The following is a 15,893-nucleotide window of genomic DNA, read 5'->3' as shown; positions in this document are numbered from 1 at the left end:
CGTGTGGCCGGTACAGAGTTGTGGCTGAGAGATGGAGCTTTGTGGCTCCAGGTTCTTGGTATAGAATTAAATCACAATCTCTCAGGTGGCCCAGGCATGTGCATTTTTTAATATATATACTTTTTATTGATTTCTGAGAGAAAGGGAGAGGGAGAGAGAGACAGAAACATCAGTGATGAGAGAATCATTGGTTGGCTGCCTCCTGCATGCCCCCTACTGGGGATCGAGCCATCAGTCCGCAGGCCAAGGCTCCATCCACCGAGCCAAACTGGCTAGGGCAGGCGTATGTTCTTTTAACAAATATTTTTCATTGACTTTTTTTGTGAGTGAGTGAGAGAGAGAGAGAGAGAGAGAGAGAGAGAGAGAAACATGGATGTGAGAGTGAACCATCTATCGGCTGCCTCTTGGACACCCCCTACTGGGTATTGAGCCTACAACCCGGCATGTGCCCTGACCAGGAATCAAACTGGCAGTCTCAGTGCCCTAGCCAACACCCAACCAACTGAACCACACCAGCCAGGGCATGTGTATTTTTTTTGAAGTATATCTTCATTGATTTCAGAGAGGAAGGAGGAAGATGAGAGGAAAACATCGATAATGAGAGAGAATCATTAATTGGCTGCCTTCTGCACACCCCACACTGAGGACTGAGCCCGCAACCTGGGCATGTGCCCCGACCGGGAATCGAACTGTGACCTCCTGACTCACAGGTTGATGCTCAACCACTGAGCCATGCCGGCCGGGCGGGCATGTGTATTTTTTAAACTTCCTCCAAGTGCATCTGGGCTGAAAATCGCCCCCTTCACAGGTTCGGTGATCCCACAAGGGCACGGAACCCAGTAGGAGCTGCTCCATGTGGCCCTGGGCACGTTGGAGGTGGAGATGCAAAGTGACAAGGCCAGATGTTAAAGGAAAGAAGTGACTTGACGTAAACAATGAAGTTGCAAGAGCTCCTAAAAATAGGTGCTGTCTTTACTGACAGACAAACTCTAATTTTAGACACATTCGTCACCTTGTTATCAAACCCTGTTTTGTGGGTTAGGAGGTGCCGTGTGTTGGCAGGGACTCGGGTTGCAAACACAGCCCGGGCTTCTGTCCTGGGATTGTGTGTGTACTATAAGCGGCATGCCCGTCCCCCGGGCTCGGGGCTGAAAAAGGAGAGGTTTGGCATGGATGACCTCAGAGGTCCAGCTCAGCTCTAAAATTCTCCCATTCTTTTGTTTCGAGTGGGCGGTACTTTCAAATACCCGACTGGAGCAGCAGGTCATTGGCCAGAATTGCCTGGCTGGCGTGGCTCAGTGGTTGAGCATCGACCTGTGTATGAACCAGGAGGTCATAGCTGGATTCCCAGTCAGGGCACATGCTGGGATTGGGGGGCTCAGTCCCCAGTAGGGAGCGTGCAGGAGACAGCTGATCAATGATTCTGTCTCATCATGGATGTTTCTATCTCTCTCTCTCTGTCTTCCTTCCTCTCTGAAATCAATAAAAATCTATTTAAAAACATAAAAGATAAAGTGGCCAGAATCCATCTCCCCTTTCACATTCCCCATGCCCAAGACAACAGCCTGCGTGCTGTTACTTCTCCCACGTGCTTTCCCTATTTCTCCCTTTGTTTTAGAAGCTTAGGAAACAATGTACATCCTTCATCCGTTGTTAGCTTTAAGAAAATCCAACATGGTAATAAAATGTGAGCATTAAAGCCACGAGGCAGAAAGAAATGTGCCTGGGGTTCCAGCCATTAAGGGGCTTGTACGTTCTGAGTGTACTCAGTGAGTTAATGAGCCTGTGGATGGGAAAACCAGTTTTAAAAGGCAGAGCTTGACACTGTGCCCAAGGTTGTGAAACGGTGGCTCCAGCTCCAGGGCAAAGGGCTTCCCACCGACTGAACTCCACCGACTTCATGTGAAAACACAAGAGTTAGGAAGTGTCTTGGGTGTGGTTCTCTGGAACCAGCCTGAATGGGAACTTTCGCTTAAGACACTTGTCAAGAGAGTACCCGTGGAAGCACCATGTGAAGAAGTGAGAAAGAAGGAGTGAGCTAGGGAAGGACTAAGCAAAGATGTTTTTGTTTGAAGTGATATAATTTATTTCTTTTTTAATTTTTTAATATATATTTTTCTTGATTTCAGAGAGGAAGGCAGAGGGAGAGAGAGATAGAAACATCAAGGATGAGAGAGAACCATTGCTTGGCTGCCCCCTGCACGCCCCACACTGGGGATCAAGCCTGCAACCTGGGCATGTGCCCTGACCAGGAATCAAACCCTGACCTCCTGGTTCATCGATCAACCACTGAGCCATGCTGGCCGGGCAAAGATGTTCTTGTTCTGTTTTAAATATGTTTTTATTTTTTAGACTAGAGGCCCGATGCACAAAATTCGTGCAAGAGGCTTGCTCCCACCCACTGTGGCAACGCCTCTGCCTCAACCCCAGCCACCGTGGCTTCATCTGGAAGATCGTCCAGAAGGATATCTGGTCTAATTAGCATATTATGCTTTTATTATAGAGTAGAAGGGCGAGGGAGAGAGAGAGAGAGACATTGACAAGAGAGAAACATTGATCAGCTGCCTCCTACACAACCCCGAATGGGGATCGACCTCACAACCCAGGCATGTGCCCTGAGAGGGAATCGAATCGGTGACCTCTTGGTGCAACTGAGCCACACCGACTGGGCAAGGATGTGGTTTTAGCTAAAGTGTAGCTGCAGGCTGATGCCGGCAAAGGAGCGGCTTCACCAGGTTGAGGTCAGGCATTTTCACTCTTGCGATGAGCTGAGCGGTGGTTGGCTATGGGCTGCTGCTCCCTGCTGGGGTAGGCAGCGAAACCCTCAGGTATCTCTGGCCCGGGAGGCACCCCCAGCTGAGGCACTTCAGCAAAGAAGGGGGCTTCTGTGAGCCACTGGCCATCAACACTAACCTGGAGATGGGTGTGTCCACCTCGGGGTACTCCCAGAGGGTCTACTAAAGAGATAAGGAGGAGCAGGGAGAGGCCTGGCAGCATTTATGACCAAGATTGTTTTGTGACTATTTCAGACTGCACATCACACCCATGTCCTTTCGGGGAGTTCGAGCTGCAGCCCGTAATATCGCTGTTGCCCCACCTCAACCGAACTTTCATCTGGGACATCCAAGCTGGCAAGAGCACCAGTCTGGAGCTGGTGTTCTCCAGGCCTCGCCTCAGGCAGATCGGGCGAGGGGAGAGCTGCCCAGACGGAGTCACTTACAGCATCAGCGGCCACATTGGTGCCACCGAGGTCCGGATCGGAACCTTCTGCAGCACCGGCACCGTGTCCCGGATCAAGATGCAGGAGAGCGTCAAGATAACTTTACACCTGCCGTGGTTTGACAAGAGAAGCCACTCCGGCTTCAGCATGTCGAGCCAGCCATCCATAAAACGTGAGCTCGCCATGCCCTCCTGCTATTTGCTGAGGTTGAAACATACAAAATCTCACCCTGGCCGGTTTGGCTGAATGGATAGAGCATCGGCCTGAGGACTGAAGGGTCCCAGGTTCGATTCTGGTCAAGGGCATATATCTTGGTTGCAGGCTCGATCCCTGGCCCTGGTGGGGGTCGTGTGCAGGAGGCAACCCGTCAGTGTGTTTCATATCGATGTTTCTCTCTGTCTCTCCCTCTCCCTTCCACTCTAAAAATCAATGGAAAAATATCCCTGGGTCAGGATTAACAACAACAAAAACCATACGAAATCTCTCTTGCTCTAGGTCAGAAAGGACCAGGTGTCGGGAATTTTGTATGGTTTGACCTGAGTACCTTACAGGGACATCCCACTCTTCCATAAGCGACTCTCACCTGATGTGGATCCACCCTTCTCGAGTAGTCTTGGCGGTGACTCTCTTTTCTTGGTTCTTGGTACATGTTTGTTTTCAAGAAATGAAATGGGATTGGTTCTACAGCCCTATCATGATCGCTCCGTTTCTTTGTCCTGTCTTCTATCTGTTTCACATTTTCTCTAACGGTGTTAGTGGTGTGCTAGGACCGGCTCACAAGAGCTCATTGTTCAGTTGCAGGAAGTTTGTGAGCTGGTATTAAACAGAGCCGTCGTTTAAAACAGAATGATATAAACTTACTAAAATGATGAGTGTAGTAACAAAGGCCATAAACACTCCAAACGCATTGCCCCCCCCCCTCGTGATTTCTCTACATTTTCCTGTTGTCTGTGCTCTTGAGGTTATTTATGCTGATTCTCTCCGCAAGTGGAAATCCGTTATGATGGTGAGCTGCTGTCCATCTCTTCCCAAGTCCACACTCGGTCATCCCCCATTGGGAGCTTGAAATCAGCTATGGTGGGAAATTTACACCAAGGAAATGGGCAGGCCGGACATATCAGAACCCCCTCCACCTCCCCCGCCAAGTCCGTTGTTAAACGTAGACTTGCACGCCACTGATGTCTCCTCCTCATACTGTATCCCGACCCACAGCTCAGGACCTGAGAACCTCCTTCCCCTGCCCTAAGCTGTGGACAGTCAGGGCAGGATCTCATCGCCTTGTTTGGGTTTCCCCTCCCAACAGGACTGTGCTTCATCGAGTCTGTATTTGAGGGTGAAGGCTCAACAACCCTGATGTCTGCCAACTACCCATTTAGCTTCCCCGAGGACGAGCTCATGACGTGGCAGTTTGTCATCCCTGCGCACCTGCGGGCCAGCGTCTCCTTCCTCCAGTTCAATAACTCCAACTGCGAGAAGAAGGAGGAGCGGGTTGAGTACTACATCCCGGGCTCCACCACCAACCCCGAGGTGTTCAGGCTGGCGGACAAGCAGCCTGGGAACATGGCTGGGAACTTCAACCTCTCTCTGCAAGGATGTGACCAAGATGCCCAAAATCCGGGGATCCTCCGGCTGAAGTTTCAAGTTTTGGTCCAGTGTCCGCACAATGAAAGCAGTGAGTGAGCCCACCTTCCTTTCTCCCTCCTCCTCCAACACCTTCTTTCCTTCCTGTTTCTCAGCTGTGGCTTCTGGACCTTTGGACCCTGGAAGAGTTGCAGGAAGTATGTTGCTAGGCAGCAAGGCAGGCTTATTGGTGAAGGCATGGCATGCCCAGCCATTGAAACACAGTAAGAATCCAAAATGCAAACTTAACATTCAGGGTGCCAGGTTATTTCTGTTGTTGTTATTGTTTTGTTAATCCTTACTTAATATTTTTTCTATTGCTTTGTTTTTAGAGAGAGTGGGAGGGAGGGAGGGGCCAGGGAGGAGAGAGAGAGAGAGAGAGAAACATTGATGTGAGAGACAAATTGATTGCTTGCCTCCCACATGCACCCCAACCAGGGCTGGGAATCAAACCCCAGACCCCTCGGTACACGGGCCAGTGCTCTAACCAGTGAGCACACCAGCCAGGGCTGTTGAGTTGTTTTTTTGTTTGTTTGTTTGTTTTTCGTGTGTGTGTTTTTTAATATATTCCAATAATTTTTTACAGAGAGGAAGGAAGTGGGATAGAGAGTTAGAAACATCAGTGAGAGAGAAACACCGATCAGCTGCCTCCTGCACACTCCCCACTGGGGATGTGCCCGCAACCAAGGTACATGCCCTTGACTGGAATCGAACCTGGGACCCTTGAGTCGGCAGGCCAACATTCTATCCACTGAGCCAAACCGGTTAGGGCAGAGTTGTTTTTAATTAAGGCACTGGAAGGTTACCCTCTAGAAAGCATGTCTTGACCCTACACTGGGAGTCTCGATATCCCCACACCGGCAGCAATGATAATGATCACTAACGCTGTCGAGCGCTCTACACTGCATTAAGCACGCCGCTTATATGTCCCAGCTAATCCTTATGACGACCCAGTAAGGGTGGCAGGGATTATCTTCACCTACTGATGAGGAACCAGAAGGTTCAGACAGGTTGTGGGACGAGGCTCACATCACACAGCTGGCCAGGAGCCGAGCGAGCCCAGCACCCAGAGCCCGTGCTATGAGCCACACTGAGCCGCAGGCAGGTGGGTGAGCATGAGGTTATGCTTCATCCCACACACAATGACTCAGACGCCTCGAAACTAAAGAAGGGAAGTCGGGGCCAGGACGAGGGTGAGATGAAGTGCTCAGGATGCAACGTTTAAGGAGGCGCCCACTCCGAGGGGCCCCCTGTGATAGAGGCGTAAGTACAGGTCAGCCCCCAAGAGCGAGTGCCTCCTTAGATGGTGCATCCTGAGCCATGGGCCCCTCACCTGCCGCACCTGAGTCCTGGTCCCGAGGACTAGGACCGTGAACTAGAATCTGGGAAGGAGTGAGTTGTGGCAGGTGGGTCGGGCATTTCTTACCTGCTGAGGATGGGTTCTGTCCAGAGGGCTGACTCTCAGCTTGTTTTTCTTACTTATTTCTGGGAAGTAGGCAGAGCCAGGCAGAAAAATTGAGTGGGAGTGGGGAGTGGCATGCTGTTTCTGTTTGTGGGAGACACACATCGATTGGTTGCCTCCCCAACCGGGCCAGGGATCTAGCCTACAACCCAGGTGCGTGTCCTTGGACAGAATCGAAACCACGACCCTTCAGTCCATGGGCCGGCACTCTAACCACTGAGCAAACTGGCTAGGGCGCTGTTTGTGTTTATAGGGCCGATAAACATCTGAAAAGTAACCCTGTAGGGTGCACTCAAGAGGCTGCCTTAGGAATGCCCCCTTGGCACCCACTTGGGGCCTGACTCTGCCCATATCTTGACCCAAGATTCCTTCTAATTCACAATAATTATGTAGAAGACGGAACTTTATGGTTTTGAGTGAGAGAGTGTGTGTGTGTGTGTGTGTGTCCATTGACACACTTTGGAGTTCCACTGTCCCATTTAATGCTGGAACAGCCACGAAAGGATTTGGAATGGAGTGGGTTTGAGTTTCAGAAGACGGACAGATTTGTTTATCATCTTAGGGCGAAGAGCTGCTGATTGATTCTGTTTCCTGCACAATCAGCTGGGCTGACTTCTAAAACTAACCAAACGGTAAACAGGCTACAACCAGCAGAAAGAGTGATGAGCTGCAGTGTGGCAGTGTTTCGCCTTAAAGTGGGGTTTCCATTTTTCTAGAGGAGGGCGTGACCTTGACCAGCAGGAATATTTGGGGGGATAAGATTAGGCTGGGCTGGACTCAGGAAGATCTCCGGTTTCTAGATGGCGCCTTCTGGGTCCTTTTCATCCTGATGTGGGCCCTACATTTCGGGAGGTTGCTCACGGCAGCCAGTCCTGGGCACCCACACGTGTGTCTGATCCCTTCTTAATATGTGTGAGTAGCTGCTTGCAGGCAGCGTAGCCCAGTGGTTAAGACTGCCGCCCCCAAATCTGGCCTGTGTGGATTTGAACCTGGTTCCCCTACTTACTGTGTGACCATGGATGGGCAAGCGGCTCTTTTTTAAAAATATTTTTTTATTCCTTTCAGAGAGGAAGGGGGAGAGAGAGAGAGAGAGAGAGAGAGAGAGAGAGAGAGAGAGAGAAATAACAGGGGAGAGAGAGAGAGCTGACAAAGAGTAAATGCTCTCATCTCCTGTAACGAGACCTCTTGCAAGTCCCACACTGGGGATCGAGCCTGAAACCTGGGCATGTGCCCTGACCTGGAATTGAACCGTGACCTCCTGGTTCATAGGTCAATGCTCAACCACTGAGCCATGCCAGGTGGGCAAGTCTCTTAACCTCCACGTGACTTGATTTCTCATTTTGAAATGCAGCTCAGAGGCCTCCCCCGCAGGGGTGGTGAGGACGAAGGGAGGCAGCACAGCGCATCTTCAGCTCGTGCTCAGGGAGCCTGGATTGGTCCTGGCGGAGCTGGCACGTCCTGGGGCCACAGGCTTGCTCCCCTGGGGCCCGTTTTCATTTTAAAGAAAGAAATTTCTATAGATGCCACAGGAATGATGAGGGGCCTTTGTGAAACTTCAGTCAGTAACCCAACCCCCTCAGTGGTTCCCAGAGTCCATAAGTATCCAGTAGTGAGATGCTCTCTGCCTTTGTGTGGGACTGTCTTTTAAGCTGTGGGCTCGGATGTTTGTTTGCATGCGGGAAACACCCACAGTGTTGTAGAGAGAGAATGAGAGTCTTCTGTGGTGGGAAACCAGATTCAGATCACAGGTCCGCCCTCTGTGACCTGAGACATCCTGAGCGGGTCTCCAGCGCCTCCCCTTTCAGCTGTCAATTGACAGCCATACCTCCCCGCCCTCCCTTTTGTGGGGGTGGGACAAGGCCACTTGTCAGAATACACAGAAGACACAGTCACAATACGTCTTGTCTTTCCTCAGATTGGTGAGTGTTAAAAGGTGACGTTTCCATTTAAAACGCCCCATCTCTGCACATTTCCATCCCCCTCTGCCTGCTGACGCCTCGCATGAGGACATTCCTTAGGCAGCGAGGCCATGGGCTGTGTCCGCCCCGCCCCTCCAGTTATCTTGAGAGCCAACCAGAGTCAGTGTGGAGAGAGGACACGTTAAGTGACTAACGCATGGAATGCCTCTGCAAATGAGAATGCGGAAAGCAGTGCATTGCTGACACTCCCGCCATGGGAGGCCTGTCTTGCCCCAGAATCAGGATGCTTTTTCCTCAACAAACTGCACTGTTTCAGCTCAACTTGCCAGGAGTCTCATTTCTGCCCACCTGATTATTATATAGTAATGTTCGAAGGAGAGGTCACTGTAACACCACTGTACCGTTTCCCACCCACCACCCTCAGGAATGGCTAAACTAACAAAGGCTGGGCCACCCACCGAGGGGCAGAGTGCTGTTGGGAGTGCCAAACGTTGCAGCCACCTAGAACCATCTGGTTGTCTCTTACAGAGTTAAACCTGTGCCTTCCTATTCTGACCCAGACATTTCGCTCCTCAGTGTTTACCCAAGAAGTGGCACGGTACATCCACTCAGAGCCGTGCAAAGGCATAGGTCCAGCACGCTTAGAAAAATCAAAAACGGGAAATGGCCTACATCGCCATCAATAGGAGGATGGGTAAAGGAATGTGGTAGAAATGCTGTCCGTGCTTTTTCTTTTTAAATTTCTTTTCGACTGACTGTGATGCTGCCTGAATAATAAAAAGCGTTTCCCACATTCCCCGGGCATGAGAGGTTTTGTGTGAATCTTTGCCCATTTCACGGGGCGGCCGCTGACGCCGGTCTTGTGTGTGTGGTTCCAGATATAACCTACGAGGTTGACTTGAGTAAGGAGCAAGCCATGTCGGTCACCATCGAGCCGAGGCCCGTGAAGCTGAGCCGCCGCTTCGTCCCCGGCTGCTTTGTGTGCCTGGAGTCTCGGACCTGCAGCACCAACCTCACCCTGGCCCATGGCTCCAGGCACAGGATCTCGTTCCTCTGCGACGACCTGACGCGCCTGTGGATGAACGTGGAGAAAACCATAAGTACGCCGTGGTCGGGGGGCTCCCCCCTCCTCCAGGGCCGCGGGCATCTCTCTGCATCCTGCCCTGTCTTCTTGGCGGGGTTCACGGGGCAGGTGTAAATAGTATGACCAGAAATGTCCCCCACGGTGCTGGGCGAGCAAGGGCCACCAGGAAGCGAACCAGGACGGGGAGACCTGCCTCCCCTGGGAGCAGCCGCCTCCGCTGGAACGTGCACCCTTCAGAAGGGCCGTGTGTGACCCCTGTCCATGCTCACGTCTCCTCAGACTCCCCCTGGGGAACCCCCTCCTCCTAGGCGTGGCCTTCCCCGTCCTCTCCCCCTGCACGCCCCCTGCTTCCACGCTCACTGCCCGCTTGCGGTCTCCCACGTGAGACTCCAAGTCATGAGTCTTGGTTTGTCTCTTTTTTGTTGTTGTTATTAATCCTCACCTGAGGATATATTTTTCCATGGACTTTTAGAGAGAGTGGAAGGAAAGGGTAGAGACAGAGAGAAGCACCTATGTGAGAGAGAGAGAGACATCTATTGGCTGCCTCCCACACGTGCCCCACAACTGGGGATGGGGATCGAGCCTGCAACTGGGCCGGAATCGAACCTATGACCCTTCAGACGCTCTTTCCTCTGAGCCAAACCAGCTAGGGCTATTGCATTTTATCCCTTCAGCCCCTAGCAGGGCTGGCCATGTGCTAGTCACGTAGTAAATGTGTGATGAAGGTGGGGCAGCCAGATCCACAGTCACCTCCCTGCAGGGCCCCTGTGATCTCTGGCGTGGATGCTCACAGAGTCTCCGCGGGTGCAGGAGCTGGGGCTGCCCCGTAGGAAGTGTCAGAGCTGGAATGCCAGCTGAGACCCCCAGCTCCACGCCCTGCTGTCACCACTGCACAGAACTGCCTCCTGTAGACGGGGACACTGGGCAACAGGCCTGGGTGGGGAGACCTGCACCCTGCCCACCTGGCACTTAGCACCCGAGACACAGAGGTGACAACCTGACAAACAAGAAGAGGAAGTTCAACCCTAAACACTCCCCAGAAAGTTGGTCTGCCAGGTTAGGAAGAGTGTGAGAGAGCAGGACGGGGAGCTAGAAAGGGAGCCGGAGTGGGGGACAGCGCGGGAGGAAGGACCAAAGGGAAAAGCCAGGAAGCCTGTGGCCGACTTGAGAGCTGGGAGGATGCTCTTCCTGTCTCCTTCTGGCCTGGGTACCACGAGCCTCTCTTTTCCAGGCTGCACGAACCACCAATACTGCCACAGGAGGTCCTACTCCCTCGAGGTGCCCAGGGACATCCTCCAGCTGCCCGTGCAGCTGCACGACTTCTCCTGGAAGCTGCTGGGGCCCAAGGACAGGCTCAGCCTGGCACTGGTGCCGGCCCAGAAGCTGCAGCAGCACACGCAGGAGCGGTTCTGCAACAGCAGCTTCAGCTACCTGGTGGCCGGCACTGGCCCGGGCCAGGACCTCTACTTCGGCTCCTTCTGCGCCGGAGGCTCCATCGAGCAGATCCAGGTGAAGCAGAACGTCTTGGTGACCCTGCGCACCTTCGCCCCCAGCTTCCAGCAGGACCTCTCCAGGCAGGCCCTGACCGTGACCTTCATACCCAACTTCAAAGGTAAGGGCGTCTTTCACCTTCTTCCGTCTCCAGGCCTTTCCCATGCGGGCATTCCTCTATTTTGCTTTTGTGATCGTCTTACTCCAGTTGTCAAATTGAAGAGGACAGATAGCTGAGGGGGCTGGACCTCACACCAGACATTTGCGTCCTGATCCTGACTCCACCATTAACCTGGAGTGGAAAATTCCAGGGCCCTGTGACAGGGGAGGTGATGGTTGATGGCAGCAGAACATATAATCAGATTCGAGTCTTTCTTGGAAGCGGCCAGAGCATAAGTTAGAACTAACCACATAGTCCCAAGTCCTGGATGTTTAAGGTGGTAACCTAAAAACCCATATGCGGGCATTTTTATGATTCTGATTTGAGAATTTGGAATGCAGCATGGAGAGCACCAGAAAGGAATGCTGGGAGAGAGAAGGATCTAGAACTCCAGGGTCCCATTTTCCTGGGAGAGGACGGTGAGCTTTAGTGTCCCAGGCAGGAAATGAGGTCTAAATCGGTCATGAGGGTGACTCTAGAACTCTGCATGGCTGGTTTTAAAAGCCACAGTCGCCACCACAAATTGCCCAACGTGAGAGGCAATTGGAATACTGACCAAGGGCTTTCCGTGAGGTTTGCTTCACACCTTTGTTCTCAGGCATGAGTGTGAGGAAGAAGAACCTGTGGCCCTAAGATTAAGGTCCATCTAGGCTGCTGGAGATCTTCAAGATCATCAGAGAAACTCCTCCTGGGGAGTTTGTGAAAGTAACACACTCATCTCCCCGGGGGTCAGGAGTAGATGAGTTGACGTGTCAGAGGCACTGCCTGCTTTGCAATTCCAGAAATCTTCTGAGGACCTGATGGGCTTTTTGTTTGTTTGTTTTGTTTTGTTATTGATTTTTAGAGGGAGTGGAAGGGAGAGAGAAACATTGATGTGAGAGAGAAACAGCGACTGGTTGCTTCCCGCACAAGCCCCCGCTGGGGATAGAACCCGCAACCTAGGCACGTGCCCCAACAGGGAATGGAACCCACAGTCTTTTTGGTATACGGGACGGAGCTCCAACCAACTGAGCCCTCCAGCTGGGCCAGGACTCTAGGTTTTAATCTCAGAAATAGAAATCGGTATATACCAGCCGTGGGCAAACTATGGCCCACGGGCCGGATCTGGCCAGTTTGAAATGAATAAAACTAAAATAAAAAAAAAAGACCGTACCCTTTTATGTAATGATGTTTACTTTGAATTTATATTAGTTCACACAAACGCTCCATCCATGCTTTTGTTCCGGCCCTCCGGTCCAGTTTAAGAACCATTGTGGCTCTCGAGTCAAAAAGTTTGCCCACCCCTGGTATATACCCATCCCACTGTGGGGCACAGGTGAATGTTAGCAATGCTGAGGGCATTCCTAAAAGGAAGCCGAGATAATCACCAGTTTGGCAAACTGGCCTGTTTTTTGCTTTTTGATTTGACTGAGACTCTAATCTTGTGCTGACCCAGACAGTAGCCACGGGTCACCTGTGGCAACTTAAATGTAAATTCATAGTAAAGAGAGTTTGAAATGCGGTTCTTCGGTCACACCGAGCACATGTCAGGTCTTCAGCAAACACGTGTGGCCGTGGCTACTCCCGTGGACGGTGCAGATGAGAACAGAAAGCTCTGTCGGACAGCTCTGGTCACGACACTCTACCATCTTCTCCGCCACCACGACTCCTTCTCTCCCTTCCGATGGAAACGTCTGTGTTCCTTCTCTTCCCTCTCCTGCAGAGGAAGGTATTTTCACGGTGACCCCGGATATGAAGAGCAAGGTCTACCTGATGACCCCTAACTGGGAGCGGGGCCTGCCGTCCCTGGCCTCGGTGTCCTGGAACATCAGCGTGCCCAGCGACCAGGTGGCCTACCTGACCTTCTTGAAGGAGCGGACCGGCCTGGTGTGCCAGACGGGGCGCGCGTTCATGATCATCCAGGAGCAGTGGACCAAGGCAGAGCAGGTCTTCAGCCTGGAGGAGGCGCTCCCCAAGTCCAGCTCCCACCATCACAACTTCTGGGTCAACATCTCCAACTGCAGCCCTGTGACAAAAAAAAAAATCTTAGATAAAATATAAAACGTATTAAAAGAATAAAGCAACAAGAGTAGGAAAGTGTCCGCTGGAAGACTAGGGTAGTTCACCATTAGCAAGTTGGCTAATGGAATGCTTTGCTCTGTTAGATGAGAAAAAAAAACTGTACGTGATCAGCTTAAGAGATTGTTTTTCATACAACATTCTCAGTCAACCAGACATAGAAGGGTGTTTGCTTAATCCAATGAAGTGTTTCTATCAGAACCTGGTAGCAAATATCGTATGCAACAGTCATTGCCCGTAACCTGGGAAACAACATAAGAGTTCCCACGAAGCATGCTGTTGGTCACTGTTATTCAAAGTTCTAGTTAAAAATTTAGGGCTCATCTTAATAAATACGTAGGATACCTAGGAAGCAAAATATGTAAAATTTTACTGAGAGACAAAAGAGAAGACACAAATACATGGGGAGGTGTACTGTATTCCTTAAAATTCTCAGTACTTTGTAACTGTCAGTTCTCCTCCAAATTAATTGACCAGTTTAAGTCAATTACAATTAACATGTCAGAGAAGTTTTCACAGAGCTGAGGAGAATATTGATATGGTTACGGGTTCCCTAGTGGCAAGAAGCTGGACCTGCTCTTCCAGGTGTCACTTACCTGGAGAACGCTAGGTAAGAGCCTTCGGAGTTTTTGGGGGATGGTAATGGTATAAATTGGTAGCTGAGGGGGAAGGAGCAAGCCTGGGAGGTGAGTCAGAAAACATAGCTTTGAGTCCTGGCTGTCTGTGTATCCGTCAGCTATTGCATCAGTAATGCTGTGTTACAAAACACCCCGGGACTCAGTGGCTTAAAAACAGCCATTATTATTGCTCAGATGGTGGCTGGGCAGTTCTGATCTGAGCTGGACGTATGCATCTGTGGGCAGCATGTGGGTACAGGGGGCAAAGGAATGGGTGGCGGTCATCTTTGGAGGCTATGTACTCAAGTCCATCACAGACCTAACCCCACACGTCTCCCCTTCTCTATGTCTCTGCTCACAGACATGACTGTCATCCTCATTGCCGTGGTGGGAGGCGGCGCCTTGCTGCTGTTTGCCCTCGGACTCATCATTTGCCTTGTGAAAAAGAAGTAGGTGGAATTTCTCTGTCTTCGGCTGATCTGATGGCCCCTTAGATCACAATGACCTCTCACTAATTATGGAGCTTTTTGCTTGCTTCCCATTTCCCTCCCAAAGATCAATGTTAAATCATATTGCCAGATATGAAGTATACTTAGAGGGGAAGAATATCCCATACCTAGCGGCGGGGGGGGGGAGGAGAGACAGGACAAAAAGCCAAAATACAGGTGTGGTGACATAATGAGCCTGCAGTTTTTATGCAGCCACCTCAGCACAAGTCCCCTGGGCCCATTAGACTGTGACCATCTCGGGGTGATCTAGGCGGGGTAATGACCACGTGGGCCCCACCAGTCCAGCCCTGCAAACCCCCTCCCTCCATCACCTGAGCTAGAGACAGAAGCCGGTCCTTTTAAATATTCACTGAGAACAGTAGTTTCAGGTTCAAAGACTAAGCAATTTGTGGGACGTGGGGGAGACACAGTCTCTTCTCCCACAGCCCAGGGAGTGCAGGGATCTGAGTTCCAGCAGGGAAGGGCAATGGTGCACATCTAAGACCGTTGTCTTCCTGACTTCTGTCTTGCTGCCTCTCTCAGTAGGAAAAAGAAGATGAACAAGGGCCCAGCCGTAGGTATCTACAATGGCAACATCAATACCCAGATACCGATGCAGCCAAAAAAGTTTCCGAACGCACAAAAGGACCATGATGCCCACGTGTACGCCGTCATCGATGACACCATGGTGTATGGGCATCTGCTGCAGGATTCCAATGGGTCCTTTGTCCAGCCCGAGGTGGACACCTACCGGCCCTTCCAGGGCCCCACAGAGGACTGCCCTCCCTCCTTCCTCCTCCCATATTCCAAGGCCCCAACTGTAAAGTTGACCACAAAGGAGTCATCCCCTGACTTCAATCCTGAGTCTGACACTGAACCGTACACCTTCTCCCATCCCAGCAAGCAGAACAGAAGTGACGGGAACACAGACATTCCCTTGCTGGATGCCCACGAGCCAGCGGAGACTGGGGAGTAACTTGAACCCATCCCAAAGACTTTGCATAAAGCAGGGCGCTGAGACGCCCTGTAGGGTGCTCACGAGAAATCCCAAAGAAGAGGAATTGTATGGAAGGAACAGCCGCAGGTTTTCCTGGACACCACCGACTTCTGATTTCCAAGTGGACTCATTCCGACGATGAAGACGTTGAAAATGATGAATTCTGGTCTGGATACAGTCATCATGGCTCATGTCCTTCTAAACTCAGGTTGCGTTAGAAACCAGCCCGTAATGAGAGAGAAGTGTGAGCCACCCCGGGACAGGGTTGCAACAAGCCCCGGATTGGGGTTTGGACCTCTTTGTGAGGCGTCAGGGGGGAGAGGGGGGGCATTCTTCTGCCCACACACCATCCTGACACTGCAGGAGAGACTACAAAACAAGTCAGCCCACAGTGTGCTTTGTTTAGCCAACAGAATCTTTTTTTGGAATTGATTATTAACATTTAAAAATGATAAAATGTTTACATAACAATCCAGATGCTTCGATCTGGCCGAGCTGGGCCTCACATTCTCACTCGGGAATAGCCACGTTGGGAAACAGCTCCACTTCAGCTGGGGCATCTGGTCTACCAGCTCACCACAGCTCCCCCACTCCCTGTCACCCCCCACACTGAGGCTCATTGTCTGTTTCTATCGATCAGCTTCCCCCCACAGTTGCTTCTCTCATAATGAAAGATAACATTTGGGACCTGTATCTCGTATCAAATGAGAAGACAGGTCTCGAGGCTGGCATGTGTTTCAGGAAAGTTTTCTTACTCACAGGCCACGCCCCTCATTT

General features: G+C 51.3%; 1 protein-coding gene across 2 annotated transcripts in view; it reads left to right on the top strand.

The window, feature by feature from the left end:
* CDCP1 (CUB domain containing protein 1) overlaps positions 1-15,587 on the top strand; it is a 35,924-nt gene extending 20,337 nt beyond the window's left edge. Inside the window, exons 3-10 of one of the 2 annotated variants that reach the window (XM_006765095.2) lie at positions 3,030-3,392; positions 4,524-4,892; positions 9,100-9,321; positions 10,537-10,917; positions 12,659-12,966; positions 13,570-13,624; positions 13,993-14,080; positions 14,666-15,587. In XM_006765095.2, the coding sequence (XP_006765158.1) occupies positions 3,030-3,392; positions 4,524-4,892; positions 9,100-9,321; positions 10,537-10,917; positions 12,659-12,966; positions 13,570-13,624; positions 13,993-14,080; positions 14,666-15,095 (2,216 nt within the window). In that variant the 3' untranslated portion in view covers positions 15,096-15,587. Of the gene's footprint in view, positions 1-3,029; positions 3,393-4,523; positions 4,893-9,099; positions 9,322-10,536; positions 10,918-12,658; positions 12,967-13,569; positions 13,625-13,992; positions 14,081-14,662 lie in introns of both variants that reach the window. The other variant, XM_006765094.2, reaches the window with a different exon arrangement.
* The last annotated feature ends 306 nt before the right edge of the window (positions 15,588-15,893 follow it).

This window comes from Myotis davidii, unplaced genomic scaffold (genome assembly GCF_000327345.1).
Source record: "Myotis davidii unplaced genomic scaffold, ASM32734v1 scaffold81, whole genome shotgun sequence".
NCBI lineage: Eukaryota > Metazoa > Chordata > Mammalia > Chiroptera > Vespertilionidae > Myotis > Myotis davidii.
This window is presented reverse-complemented; position numbering and strand designations above follow the sequence as displayed.